At 48.6% G+C, this 14,887-nt stretch overlaps 1 protein-coding gene across 5 annotated transcripts in view; it reads left to right on the forward strand.

The window, feature by feature from the left end:
* The first annotated feature begins 703 nt into the window (after positions 1-703).
* Positions 704-14,887, forward strand: part of LOC122446706 (centriole, cilia and spindle associated protein) — a 34,641-nt gene continuing 20,457 nt past the window's right edge. For all 5 annotated transcript variants that reach the window (XR_006270981.1, XM_043477199.1, XM_043477201.1 and 2 more), the window contains exons 1-3: positions 704-807; positions 1,292-1,696; positions 13,989-14,257. Coding sequence is in view for 4 of the 5 variants with exons in the window: in XM_043477199.1 (XP_043333134.1) it covers positions 1,342-1,696; positions 13,989-14,257 (624 nt within the window). In the remaining variant the exon portion in view is untranslated. The remainder of the gene's footprint in view (positions 808-1,291; positions 1,697-13,988; positions 14,258-14,887) is intronic.

Raw genomic sequence — 14,887 nt, forward strand, 5'->3', positions numbered from 1 at the left:
AGCCAGAACCTAGGCCTGCTTTTTAACTGCTAATGTTTTGACTTCCCCCAACTTCTTTTCTTTCACATCTTTCTGTTACTAATGTATCCGGGCTCCTTTTCATAAAGGGTAAGTATCTGCACGGGACCACTCTGGAAACTGTAACAATCAGCGCAACATTGTATACTTAGCACACCGCAACCCAGTCCGCCAAGGCTTTCGGTGCACCTGGGCCTCTGGGAGGGTGGCTTGGCAGTTTTAACCAATAGCTTCACAAAATGTTCGGGGTGTAGACAAGAAAGGAGTTGCACTAAAGCAGTGAAAGGAGTTAAAAGCCAGAGTAACAGGTGTTGTGAGCAGAGGACAGAAAGCAAGAGCCAACGCGCGCACTTGGGGCTGTTTCTGGGAAGCGCGACCCTGGCAAGTGTCGGGAAGAGAACACAGCGTCGCGGGCTTGTGGGCGGCTCCGTTCCCCGACGCCTCGGGATGCGGCGGGGGCCCCGGGCAGCGCCTCCCACAACAAGGTTCGTGGGCGCCTCGGGCGGGCGGGGACCTGGCGAGGGTGCTGGGCCAGCCGAGTCGCCGGGCCACCCCACGCCCGGCGCCGAAGTCGCCGCCCCCACCGAGAGAGGGGTGGGGGCCGGGGGCCGGGAGCGCGCGCGGGAGACGACTGCTCCCGGGGCTGAGGCGGCGCCTTCCCCTACCGGCTGCTGCAGGAGCGACATCTTGCTCGGCAGGAAAGCGCTGGGAGAGCGGGCGAATCTGGGCTGCTGCGCCACTCGCGCCGAGGACCCGCCGGAGGCGCGCGGCTGGAGGCACAAGAAGGAGGTAAGCGGGGCTGCCCCTCCTGCCCACACGTCCCGCTCGGAGGGCGCTCCGAAGACCCCGAGGCCGCCCTGCTCCCCGCGCCCAAGACCCCGAGGCCGCCCGGCTCCCCGCGCCCACGCCTGCCTCTTCCCCTCCCATCCGCGGGCTCCCGCGGCCTCTGGCTTCTGAGCTCGCGAGCCGCCCGCCCAGGTGACCCCCGAGCCCGGCAGCTCCGGCCGCCCGGCCCTCCCTGGCCCCCTGGCCGCCCCCCCAGGTCTCCGCCCCTCCCCAGGCGGGCCGCGCGCTCCCTCCGCCCCGCCCCACGCCCCGCCCCCGCCCCACCGCCCCCGCGCCCCTCCCCCTCCCCCTCCCCTCCCCCATCTTTCCCTCCCACGCTCCGCCCCAGCCCGCCCCGTCCGGGCGGGGCGCTGGGTTTAAACGTCGCGGCGGGCCGGGCTGGCGGAGGGGTGTGGCGTGCCTCTGTGTCGTGTCGTGGGTTCCGTAGGCGACCGCGCGGCGCGGAAGGCTGGGCGTTCGGGGCCGGCGCGGGGCACCATGTCCCCGGGGAGCGGCGTGAAGAGCGAGTACATGAAGCGCTACCAGGAGCCGCGCTGGGACGAGTACGGGCCGTGCTACCGTGCGCTGCGCCACTACCGCCTGGGTCGCCGGCTGCTGGAGCAGGCGCACGCGCCCTGGCTCTGGGACGACTGGGGCCAGGCCGGCGCCTCGGACGACTCGGCGTCGTCGGCGTCGTCGGGCACCGGGGCCCCCGCACCCCAGTGCGTCCCGGCCTCGCCGCCGCCGCCCGCGGAGCCTGAGGCGCGCGTAGGGCCGGAGGAGCGGGGCGTGGAGGCCGCGGGGGACGCGGAGACCAGGGACGCCGTGGACGCGGAGGACGCGGCGCCGCCAGGTACCGGGCCGGGGAGGGGGCGGCGAGGGGCCAGCTCGCGGGATCGCTCGTCTCCTGAACTGCGCAGCCGTTTCTCGCAGCGAGGGCTCCCGGCGAGCTCTTGATTTTATTTAATCTATTTTTGGTAGGGTGGCGTATTCTCCGCCACCCTTGACAAAATAAGGAAGGTGGCGGCCCCGCCCCCGCCGTCCCACCCTGTATTTCCGTAACGTGTGTCTCTGGGTTGAGCCAGCTGTGAACGCCGTAGACGTGCCGCTGGCGAAGTCCAGATTTTCACCAGGTAACCTTGATGGCCTCTGGACCACTGAACTCCCATCTATTTATTTCTAAACGCTCATTTGTTTTATGAGAGGAGCCCAGCTTTCATCAGACCGCCAGAGGTTGGGAACTAACTAAGCGCATTGTCTTGTGATTGGGGCTGTTGTTTTCTGTGTTAACACCCTGACCTGACCGCGCTTTCCCTTAGGAATATTTTGTATTTGTTTCCGCAGACTGTTGCATAAATCCCCGCTGCTGGGAGATAATCCTTCTAAATGCCGGGTACTGTCGGCTGCTCGCTCGCCTCCTCTCCTCCAGCTGCTACTGTGAGCTTGAGGAGCGGCAGCTGGAAAATGGCTCTTGGGGGTGGTGCATCTGCTGCTCCCAGCGGGGCCCTGCACCTTCTCTGCTGCCGGAGGATCGCAGAGGCGGGCTCTCGGAGTGTGAGGCGGGCCGAGTGGGCGCTGGTGCTCAGGGCCCAGTTGAATGAATGCCCCAGATACAGCCTGGAGGAACCCCGTGGGGTTCTATTCTACTCCAACCTGGACCAGGCACCACCCGACGTCACTCAGTTTTAAAGAGATCCCAGTGAGCCAAATAACTAAAATGGCCTGAGAGCTTGTCATGCATTCAGTCACCGATCTTAAAGTATATATTTTCTTAGTCAACACTCAAAAACAATTCTAAGAGGTAGGACCGTAGTTTTCACCTCGTTTACCTGGATTTTATAGACGAAGAAATAGAAGCTCAGAATCAATGATCGATGATTATTTTTGTTTACCACCTTGTCAGTGGTACTCTGATCAGACTTTTCTCAGGATTCTCATCCTCGCTTGTCTGTGAGATGCTGAGGAGGAGAGGAAGTTGAGTCTTGTTATATTGTTCCCAGCTGTTCTCAGTTCATCATGTGGCAGGGCTGCCCCTCCATCCTCACATGTTACTTATGAATTCCCACTGATTCCTGACCTTTGCTGCTGCTAAGTCACTTCAGTCGTGTCTGACTCTGTGCGACTCCATAGACGGCAGCTCACCAGGCTCCCCCGTCCCTGGGATGCTCCAGGCAAGAGCACTGGAGTGGGTTGCCATTTCCTTCTCCAATGCATGAAAGTGAAAAGTGAACGTGAAGTCACTCAGTTGTATCCAACTCTTAGCGACCCCATGGACTGCAGCCTAACAGGCTCCTCCATCCATGGGATTTTCCAGGCAGGAGTACTGGAGTGGGGTGCCATTGCCTTCTCTGCCTGACCTTTGCTAGAAGTTTGAATAACAGAAGATGGGGAGGGTATGGGGCACTGAGCTACTAGCTCAATTATGAGATGCACTTTATCAGACTGCATGAGCTTTTCTCTCTCCTTCGTTCTTTCCCTTCATTGCTTATGAAAGAGCTGTCAATTATTTCCAGGTGTATATAAATGCAGTTTTTAGACAGCATTGTAGTATGGAGTATGGGGCTTGTGTTTGTAAGAGTTCATGATTTTTGTGGTTCCCTTAGAGACACTGAATCCTCCCAGGGGCTGGCTGAGGTAATTTCTTCTTTGCTAATATTTCTGGTTTAGGAATCTGGGAAGAAAAAGTGTTTCTTCTTTCAGGACTCCCCATCCCAGGATCTTTTTGCTTTGCTCATGCCTATCACAGCCTCTGTTCATCCCTATGTCTGGCAGGATTGAAAGTCCTTGTGTTTAAGTGGACAGAATGAGGAGCACTCTTTTGAGTTTCTCTGAAACATGAACATTTAGTTCCTGTCTTAACTGAAGCCATATGTACACGTAGAATCATATGGTTATGTATGGCTTAGTACGGAGATACAGCAGCCCTCCTCCCCCATCCCAATTACCTATTCCCTAGGTGACCCCTTCCCAGTCCTCTGGTTTTTCCTTGGTGTGTAAGTCTGCTTTTCCAACATGGCTTTTATTGAGATTGTTGATTTTTGATTGGATTTTTAGTACTATCTACTGGCTCTCATTCTTTCTGTGTGCGTGCTCAGTTGCCCAGTGTCCGACTGTTTGCAGCTCCATGGACCGTAACCCACCAAGCTTCTCAGTCAATGGGGTTTCCCAGGCAGGAATACTGGAGTGGGTTGCCATTTCCTCTTCCCAAGGGATCTTCCTGACCCGGGGATCAAACCCACATGTCCTGCACTGGCAGGTGCATTCGCTACCACTGAGCCACCTGGGAAGCCCTTCATTCCTTTTAGTGACCTCCTAACCGGTACACGCGGTGCATCCTCACCCTCTGGTGTAGTCGTCAGAGAATTAGTTAGATTCAGTTAGGGCTGTGGACGAGGTTGCTTAGAGCGGCCCCATATTGTTTGCTGTGACTCCCTTTTCTTTCTGTTGCAATGCCACCAACGCATCAGGATTACTGTCGCCCTCCCCATCTTAAGACATCCCTTCGGGGCCTCTGACCTACTTCCACCTGGCCTGCTCGCTGTCCTGGCAGCCTGCTGCCTTGTTGCCTCTTGGGAGGGCTCTTGGCTGCCACCCCAGGGACACCTGCCTTCCCTCTGTAGGACCCTCTGTTGTGTGGCTCTCCCATCATCTTCTTGCCTGACCTTCCTGAGAAAGGGTGTGTGAGACGCTAAATTTTCTGAGATCTTGCATGTCAAAAGATTCTAGCCTCACAATTCAGCAAGTTTGTGAATAGGCATGAAATTCTAGGTTGGAAGTTTTTGTCTCTACAAAATCTAGAGGCGGTGCTGTCTGGTACTGGGACTTGTGAAGTAGCTGTTACACTCCCGTGTTGTTCTCACTCTTAATCCCTCATAGATAACGTGCTCCCTCCTCTGGAAGCTTCTAGGGTCTTCTCTTTCTGAAAATTTTCCTCTTGTCTAGGCCTGTTTTCCTCTAATGTGCTTCATGAGTCCTTGCAGTCAAACTCCTATCTTGTAATTCTGGGAAGTTTTCTTGAATTGTTTTCTTATTACTATTTTTTTCTCTTCTCTTTTCTTTCTGAACTCCTTAGTTGGATGTTAGACTTCACAAACATATCTAATTTTCTACCCTGGCCTCCATTCCATCTGTCTTAAGAACCTGTTGAATTGTTTTCTGGGTTTTCCTTCCTTCTCTCCTTCTCTTTAATCCTCTTTAAAAAAACAGTATTCTGTTCTTGATTTGTATGTATAGTATCCTCACTTGTCCTGCTGAGGACTAGGAATTTTTAGTTTTTGCATGTTTCTTTGGCACAGGTTTCCCCTCCCTCTCTGGATTTTTTTTTTTTTTTTTAATGTAATTTGTAATCCTGTACTTCAAGTTAGCAACTTTCCTCAAATGTCTAATGATTCTTGGCTTCTTGTTCTCATTTGAGAGATGGTACTAAAAAGCTGTTGGGAAGTCGCCTGTGTGTGGGCTGTGGGTGTGGGAATGCTTGTTCACTGTGAAGTGCCTTCTCTCTGTAGCCAACACACTTTCAAGAGTGTCTAGAATGTCTCCAGTTCTTTTCTTCATATTTACATTTCCTTTTAAATTCAATTTTAGTTTTAAACCAGTTATGCATATGCATAATTTTTTAAAATACGCTTAAAATGAAAAAGTAATCCTGGTCCATTCACCATCCATGCCCCTTGCTCCCTGGAGTAACTCTTTACCTTTCTTTTCAGTGCTGTGGCCAATGATTCAGACTAATGTTGGCTTTTTTATTTTGAAAATTGTATATTGACATCCCATAATGGGAAATGATTTAGTTTAAGATCTTAGCTTGGCCATTCCTCAAACCCTCCCTTCCTCCCACCTAGATATACACAAGCACCTCTTTTGTCCCACAGTATTAACTATATGACTATTTCATTTAAGTACTATTCTATATTTGCATGATCATGGCTCTGTAAATATTATTTGCAGATAATCCATACAGTACATTTTGATTATATTTTCTTTGTTATTTATGTTTTTCCTAGAGGTAATTATTGCTTTACTTTTATATTTGCTTCTCTTTTTTCTTTTATAATTTAGCCTGAAATAGTCTAGTGGGATTGTAAAATGTGTTATATGCCAGGCACATTTGGTGTTCTATTTGTTGCATTATTTTCCTTGGGGAAATAATTTTGGGGAACCCTTGACTCTCTTGTTTTAATTTAGACTTTATGCTGTCCAGGTCTGACACTGCTGTCAAGCTGGGACTTCTGTCCATGTTAGCTGAGTATTCCTTTTGCTTACCTCCTTTATCTGATCCCTGTTCTAGAAGCCTCCAATCTCCCTTCCTTTTGGTGGAGCACATCCTCTCTAAGTCCTGAGAAATGTTGAAAGGGAAGTAAAAATCATCTTGAAGTCTAAAAATGCCTTTATCCAAGGCTGGATTGCCATTTGGGCAAGATAGAGCCTTCCTAGGTTAGACATTTCAGTATTTGAAGGTATTATATTGAATCCTAGGTTTTGGTCTTATTGTTGAGAAGTGCCATGTCATTCTGACACTTGTTTTGTATATGTGACCTTTTTCTTTTTTCAAGTTTTAGGACAGTCCCTTTATCCTAGGTATTCTAAAATACTGTGTGTTATTTTTCATTCATTGGGCTGATAACTTGGTGGGACTTTTTATTTAGGTTTTTAAAAAAACTTATTTTAGGCCACACCTCATGGCATGTGGGATATAGTTTCCCGACCAGGGATTGAACCCATACTCCCTGCATTGGGAGTGCAGAGTTAACCACTGGACTGCTAGCGGAATCCCGTGGTGAGCCTTTTAAATCTAGAAACACTTCTTTCAGTTCAGTGATATTTTCTAGTACTGTTTAAAATAATTTCTGTTCTGGGGACTTCCTTTGCGGTCCAGTGGTTATGACTCAATACTGCCATTGCAAGGAGTATGGGTTTGATCCCTGGTCAGGGAATTAAGATCCCACAAGCCATGCAGAGAGGCCAAAAAAGACTTAAAAAAACTTTTAAAAAATTTCTATTCATTTTTTTCTTGATAGCTATTTTTAGCTGGTTTGTATGCCTCCTGGAGCAAACCCTAATATTTTTATTTATTTATTTTTTTAAATTGGAACTTTGGTTTTGTTTTGAGAATGCTTCAATTTTATCTTCTAAATTTTCTGTTGAAATTTTAAATTCTTCCATTCTGGTTTTTAATTTCAAAGAGATTGCTTTTTTGTCCCAAATGTTCTTTTAAAAATTAACAAAAAATAGCATCCTTTTCTCTAACTCCTCTCTCCAGCCCCCCTGCCCCCCACCCTCCCCAAGCCATAAATATCCTTTGAGAGATCTCTTATATTCCAAGCCTAGTTTTTTCCTCTATATTTTGGTCTCTTTCTTATTAAAGGAGGTACTCGAATGCTTGCTCTTAGCCTGTCTGCTTCTTTAAGAGGGAAGCTTGAAGGGCTTTCTGGGAGCTGTGCGTGGAGGACCTTGTGACTGTGATTGTAGGGGGGACTCTGCTGCTTTTCCGGGGGCTGCCCACGTCGGTGCCTGCCTGTTTGTGTCAGCCTGCCAGACCCTGCTCCTCCGTCCTCCTGCCGGGGGGCCCAAGCCTGCCTGTCAGCATCCTGGGCACAGCTGGGGGAGAGGAGGAGGGACCGCGTTCTTTACCTCATCCTGTTTTCATCCTGCCCCCCTCCCTTCTCCTGTGTCTGCTGCCCTCTGGTCCTCCTCCTTTAGGGACCTGGGCTGGGGGCGGGGGGGGGGGGGGGGGTCAGCCACCGGCCTTGAGGACCAGAGGAAGGACTGTTGAGGGAGTATCCATTGCTGCACGCCAGGCTTACCCTGGAAACTAGTACTTCAGGTTCCAGGTCTCACCTGTGAGCTCATGGTTTCTGTGAATTAGAACTTGGCTAGGGCACAGGGCGTGGCTTGTCTCTGCTGCGTGCTGACTGCAGCTGTCTGCTAGACACTTGCAGGCGACCTCTTCGTGTGCCTGGCCCTCCTCATCTCTTGCAGGCCGGCCTCCAGTGGTGAGCACTCCTGAGAGAGAGCTGGGCAGCTGCTGTATTGCCCATCATGGCTTATTTCCAGGAGCCATGGGGCACCTCTTTCACCCCATTCTCTGCTCACAAACATCTGCCCAGTTTCACGGGCAGGCAGTGTGGACCCTGGTTCTCAGCCGAGGCGCGTTCTTGTTAACCTGTCATTGGAGCACATGGCCTGGGGCGCTGACTGAGGCTGGGCCTCGCCTTCTGGGAAGCCTGGTGCCTCAATGCCGGTTACTGCACGGCGCCACTGTGTCCCGTGGGCCCTTCTCCTGCAGGGAGTTTGCATCATCCTGCTGAGTCCCATGAGTCTTTCCTCTCTCCTCATCACTTTGCACCTTCCAGAATCTGTCTGGTGTCATTGCCTGCTTGCTCGTTGTCCTTTCCCTCTGCTCCTTGGCCTTTCTTCCTTCACTGTAGTGGGGTTTGAAGAGGAAAGGACTACGATCACGGGTCACCAGTGCACATTTAACCTGACGGCTTCACTCGCTCTATTTTTACTTATTTTTATTTTTTACCCTCTTTCTTTGTTAGACTTGCTAGAAGTTTGTGAATTCTGTTAATTTTTGTTCCAAGCTAACCCTTGGCCATGTCCATTTTGTTTATTATGTGTTTATTAATTCATGATTTTTTCCCCTTAGTTTCATTTTTTAGTGCTTATTTTTATAATTTTTTTAATATTCTTTTTTTATTTTCAAATTTATTTTTGGCTGTGCTAGGGTCTTTTTTGCTGCCTGGGCTTTTCTCTAGTTGCGGAGTGGGGCTGTTCTTCACTGCAGTGTGCAGGCTTCTCCTTGCAGTGTCTTCTCTCTCGGAGCACAGGCTTCTCCTTGCAGTGTCTTCTCTCTCGGAGCACAGGCTTCTCCTTGCAGTGGCTTCTCTCGTGGAGCACAGGCTCGAGGGTGCGAAGGCTTCAGTCGCTGTCCCGCACGGGCTCTGCATCGTGGTGCCCAGACTCCAGAGCACAGGCTCAGCAGCTTGGCGCACCGGCTTCATTCCTCTGTCGCGTGTGGGAGCTTCCTGGACTGGGATTAAATCCATGTCTCCTGCATTGGCAGGCGGATTCTTTACCACTGAGCCACCAGGGAAGCCCTTTTTATAACATTTTAAGATGGATTGCTTATCATTGATTTTTTTTTCTTCCCTTGCCTGTTTTTCTTCTTGATATATTGATATAAGGCTCTAGATTTACTTCTGATTACTGCTTTAGCTGCATCATACTTAATGAAAAAATTTAGAAATATTTCTAATAAGAATGGGTTGATGCTCTCTATTGCCATTACTTTTTTATTTTTAAAAACGGTGGTAAACACACTACACAAATTATCATTTTAACAATTTTTAAGTGTATAGCTCAATGACATGGAGAACACTTACATTTTTGTGAAATCATATGATTTGTTTTTGACCCATGCATTATTTAGAAATTTTTTAAGGAAAGGGATATATTAGGAGTATGTGATTAACAGATAAAAACTACCACATATAAAACAGATAAGCAACAAGGATTTACTGTATAGCACAAGGAACTATATTGAATATCTGATAATAACCTACAGTAGAAAGTAACCTAAAAGAATATATTTATATAACTGAATCACTTGGCTGTAACCTAAAACTAATACCATATTGTGGTTCAATTTAAGAAAAAAAGAGAAATGTTAATTTTATAACTGGAGATTTTATTTATTTATTTATTGGCCATGCCACGAGACTTACAGGATCTTAGTTCTCTAACCAGGGATTGAACTCTGACCCTCAGTGGTGAAAGCATGGAGTTCTAACTACTGGACCACCAGGGGATCCTCCTATAGCTGGAGATTGTAAAAGATATTTTTGCTGTTGTATATAGCTTAATTAGGGCTTCCCTGGTGGCTCAGCGGTAAAGAATCCATCTGTAAGCAGGGGATTCGATTCCTGGGTGGGGAAGATCCACTGGAGGAGGGCATGGCAACCCACTCCAGTATTCTTGCCTGGAGAATCCTGTGGACAGAGGAGCCTGGCAGACTATATAGTCCATAGGATTGCAAAGAGTTGGACACGACTCAAGTGACTGAGGATGAGCATGATCTAGCTTAATTGCACACGAGTCAGAGACTATATACTGTATGATTCCAGTTTTGTGACTTTATTAAGATTTTCTTTATAGCTTTGGCTGGGTAAATTCTTGTAAATGTTCTGCATGTGCTTGATAAGATTGTATATTCTGTGGTTTTGGTGCAGTATTCTGTATGTACCAGTCTGTATCAGTCTGTTCAAGTCAAACTTCCTGTAATGATGGGCAGTTTCTCTGTCTGGACTGTGAAACATGCTAACCATGAGCCACATGTTTGAGCACTTGAACTCTGGTATAACTGAGGGAGTGAAAGTTTGTTTCTAGCTAATTTTGATTAATGTAAAATTATATGTAAGTCACCTCTGCTTCATGGCTTTTGTAATGAACAGCATAGTCCTAAATCAAGGCTGAGTTGATTTTTGTCAGTTACTGAGAAAGGTGCTATTAGAATCTTCCACAATAATTGGTGATGACACTGTTTTTATTTGCCTGGAAATGACTTTATTTAAAACTTTGAATGGGATTTTGAAGTGTATATACACTTATCTTGTACCAGGCACTGTTTCAAGAGTTTTATAAGTATTAATTTTATAGTGATAAGTTCTCTCTCTTCTGTGTTTTCCATCTTTTTTCTCCTGCTACAGATATTTTTGAGCTTGTGTTCCTTCTTTAAATACATGTTAGTTTTATGGTTTGTCAGTGATAACCCCATTTTCCCAAGTCTCTTGCTCCTGCTGGACTTCCTTACTGTCTTGTCTCCTGTGTGACTGGTCATTATCCCCACGACACTCACTGCTGTGTTTAGAAAATTATCTGTAGGAATAATCTGAGACCCAGGCTCCCTAGAGAGGATTTTAGTTTCTTGTGTTGGGTACTGGTGGATACTACTGTTTTTAATGTCAGACCTTTCAGTGATCCATGGTGAGGAGATCATTGGGGTCTCCCTGATCTGCAACCTGCTGTGACCTGGTTCTCCCCATCCCCTATGCTCCTCTCTGTCATGTGAGACAGCCTGACTGCCCAGAGCCAAGTCTGTCTTTTAAAAAACTTGTGTAGATATTTTATCTTATGTTGCTTTATTTTATTTAATTGTGGTACAGTACACCTAACATAAAACTTAACCATCTGATTTTTTTATTGAGGTATATTTGATTTATATGTTTCAGGTGTACAACATGAAAGTCAAAGTTGCTCAGGCATGTCCGACTCTTTGCAACCCCATAGACTATACATGGAACTTTCCAGACCAGAATACTGGAGTGGGTAGCCTTCCCTTCTCCAGGGGATCTTCCCAACCCAGGGATCAAACCCAGATCTCTTGCATTGCAGGTGGATTCTTTACCAGCTGAGCCACCAGGAAAGCCCAAGTATACTGGAGTGGGTAGCTTATCCCTTCTCCAGTGGATCTTCCCCACCCAGGAATTGAACCGGGGTCTCTTGCATTGCAGGCGGATTCTTTACCAGCTGAGCTCTCAGGGAAGCCCTCGTGTCCAACATGGTGACTCATAGTTTCCGTCTAGAGTAGAGTGTTGGCCGTATCCCCTGCGCCCTGCAGCGTGCCCTTGTAGCTGTTTGTGTTCACATGGTCGTTTGTGTCTCCTAAACCCTAGAATGCCCAGTGTTGTTTTGTCCTCATTCTCCTGCCCTCTCTGTAAAATTTGGCTCTGTTAATTGCCCTGTGCTTTTCTGAACATCCTTCTCCAGCCTCTCTCCTGGAAGCTTCTGGACTTTGCTGGCTGTTCTTTCCCTGGCTCCCTCTCTGGCTCTCCTCATCCCTTCTACTGGCTCAGTAGGCGCTGGTGTCCCAGGGGGCCAACCTCTGCTCCCCTTCCCCTGACTCTGCGTTCCTTCTGGGGGATCTGCTCTGCATCTGAGCCTCAGCCCCCACCTGCCCGCTTATGACTCTCTCCAATTCCACGTTCTCTTTTGGGCCTCTGATTAAGGGTCCTGCTGTGGCCTGCTTGGTGGTCCCAGGGGTGTCTTATACCTGAGTCGTCAAATACCCTTTCCCCATCTTTGATGGCCTTCTGAGGATAGTGTGACCGTCCACTCCCAATCCCTGTAGGGGCCCAAGCTTCCTCTTTGCCTCCCAGCATCACCCACTCAGCTGCCCATTCAGCCCTCTGTGGCTGGGCTCTCTGGAGAGGTCGGGGTACCACCTCCCAGTTCACAGGTGCCCAGGTGAGTCTGAGCACCAGCCAGGGGTGGTGGGCGCTATCTGGGCCTTTTCTCCCTGTTCTGCGCCTGCCAGCATTGTGGGTTACCCACTACCCTGGACTCTCCATCCTTTCTACCCCCACTTCTTTGGGGCATGTTTGTTGCTAGGCGCCTCATTCCTGAAATGCAGATAGGACCATAGCATTTTTCAGCCTAAAATCCTTCAGTGATTCTTCTTCATTTTTAGGAAAAATAAAACTCCTGTGTTTGGCATAGAAGGTCTTTATCTCCCCACTGCTACCCACTCATGCCTTCATCCATAGACTATGTACCTGTCATTTTAAATTATTCTTTCTTCTCTTCATGTCTTTGTAGAAGCCAGTTCCCCACTTGCTGGAATTCTTTCCTAATCCCTCCTTGATTGGCTTCAGCTTGTCCCGAGAACCGAATTGTTATCATCTCCTGTGGACATGCTCTCTGGAAGGTCTGAGTTAGACATATGGGGGCTGGGAGAGGAAGAGAAGGAAATGAATCCCTGAAGATGAGTGGAGTTGTTTCCCCCTCTCTGTGTTGTAACTACGCCAGGCTTGGACTCCCTTCTACCTCCCATTGTCTTGGTCCTGATGGGCTCTTTCCCTTCTTCCTAAATCCAGGGGAGGAAAGAGGATGAGGTGTGGACACATCACTCAGAAGAGTGAGTGATGGGGGGATTTGGGTTCTCAGGATTTAGTGTAAGACTGGCATCTCATGTGTCCCCAGATAGCCTGAGTGCTGGGTTTACAGATATGGTGCACAGCAGTGTGAAGCGCTGAACCCCAGGGCTGGACGCATGCTGTCTATTTAAAATGCTTAGTAATAAAGGAAATGATTTGGTAGATAAAGGTCATTGCTGAAGACAGAAATGCAGGTGATGCGTCAGGGTTCACACATGTGCACTGTGTCTGGAGCCAAATTCTGGAGCCTCGGGAGCAAGTGGGTCTATAAGGTGGTGCCCTGGATGCACAAGGGGCTCTTACTCAGAAAACGTAGGCTCACTCGGGCTTTACACAAGGAATACAACCTGTGTAAGATCACATAAGATTATAAGATCATATAGGATTATACAGATGGTTATAGAAGTAATGATTGGACAGTCATAAAGGGTAATTAGGGGAAATGGCTATGTTCTCGAGTGTGTCCTGAATATCAGAGTACACCTCAGGTGGGCAGTCTGTTCCCCACCAGAGTTTTACCAGCCTTGCTGACAGATTTAGGACTGTGTAGGCCAGGGGCCCTGGTTCATGTTGTCAGGAATAAGAGCCCTCTTCCCAGCTCTCCCCCTGAATGCACCCAGCTGTACATGGAGGTGAGGAGCTATGGAAACCGCTCCTTATTGTGATGGAGGGCTTTTCATGTTAAGGTCACCAGCCAGCTCTTATAAGGAGCTCGGGAGAGCTGAAAGGAGCATTTTCCACAGTCATGGAGCATCACAAAGCAGTACAATCCCGAAACTCCAGTTGAGTAACTTAAAAACTTACCTTTTGCAGCTGATGAATGATTGTCACAAATCCAGATCTGTCCCTGAAGCAAGATGGTAAAATGACTGGATTTATCATGGGGAAAGCCAGTAGGCCCTGGTGTTTTCTAGCTTTTTAGCTTTTAGTATTCAATTGAGACTCATAACCTCAGAATGCCAATGATGGTTGTTACTTTTGAATAGGCTTGGTTCAATCTTGGTGTATTTATTGTTGATTTTAAAATAGGATAGACTAATTTATTTCTGTCCATCCATTTTAAGTGAAACTTGTAGAATTGAGCTGTAAGTAAAAAAGTTACTGACTTAACTAGGCATTATGAATTTCCATCCCAAATATTTAAATTATGTGTAATTATATGTAAACCTGAATTTAAAGCATCCATCCTGTTTTATCTCTTTTTTTAAAAAGCACTGCCAGTGAAAGATGTAAAAGAGAAACCTGAACGACAGATCAGGATGAGAGACCCTGAAAAATCAGCCAGCGGTCCTGACCCTCAGCAACCACCAAGTGCCTTAGCTGCCCGAGGAAGCAGGAGAGCCATCAAGAGTCCTCAGAGGTCATCCACTAAGATAAAAGAACAGAAGCACCCGTTTGCCCTCTATGGGTGGGGAGAGAAACAGACGGACACAGGAAGCCAGAAAACTCACAACGTCTGCGCTTCTGCCCCCGTGCGGGAGGTAGGTGCCGGTGAACGGGCTTCTCTGCTTTCCCCTGGGGGTGGGGTTGGCCTGGCTGGCACTGGCCATCATACTGTGGTTGCTGTGATGTTTTGGGACGTGGGAGGTCTCAGGTGGGCCAAGGAAAGCCCGGGACTGGGCATCTGATCGCAAACAGGATGCAGGATGTTAGCTACCTGGAGACTGGGGTTTTGCTGGGAGTTAACTGGTAGCTGGAAGGTTTTACTGACACCGAGCCGGGTGGAGAAGGGGCAGGACGCGGGGCTTTCAAGTTCCTGGGGCCCAGGAGGTACAGCCGAGGGGCATAGCCAGGGCTGGCAGCTGCCCGTCTAGATTTGCGTCTGGCCTCCTGAGAGGCTCCTGCTCTGTTGGACTTGATAACTCGCATCTCGCGCCTCAGCCCCTTTCTTGCTGTCTGTCTATCAGATCGCATCTGCTTTGGTTCTGCACATCTATCTAGACTCCTGTTTTCTCTTTGGATTAAATTAGAGTGATTGCATGTCCCCTGCTCATCCCTCCCCCAAGGTTTAGTCAAAGGGCCGACAAGGGCCCCTCACCTGTGGGGTCACAGAGCAATGACTGTGTTAGTGCCAACGGCATCCACCAGCCCAAAGCAAAGAGGGCCTGAAG

This window comes from Cervus canadensis, chromosome 8, assembly GCF_019320065.1.
Source record: "Cervus canadensis isolate Bull #8, Minnesota chromosome 8, ASM1932006v1, whole genome shotgun sequence".
In the NCBI taxonomy this organism is placed as follows: domain Eukaryota; kingdom Metazoa; phylum Chordata; class Mammalia; order Artiodactyla; family Cervidae; genus Cervus; species Cervus canadensis.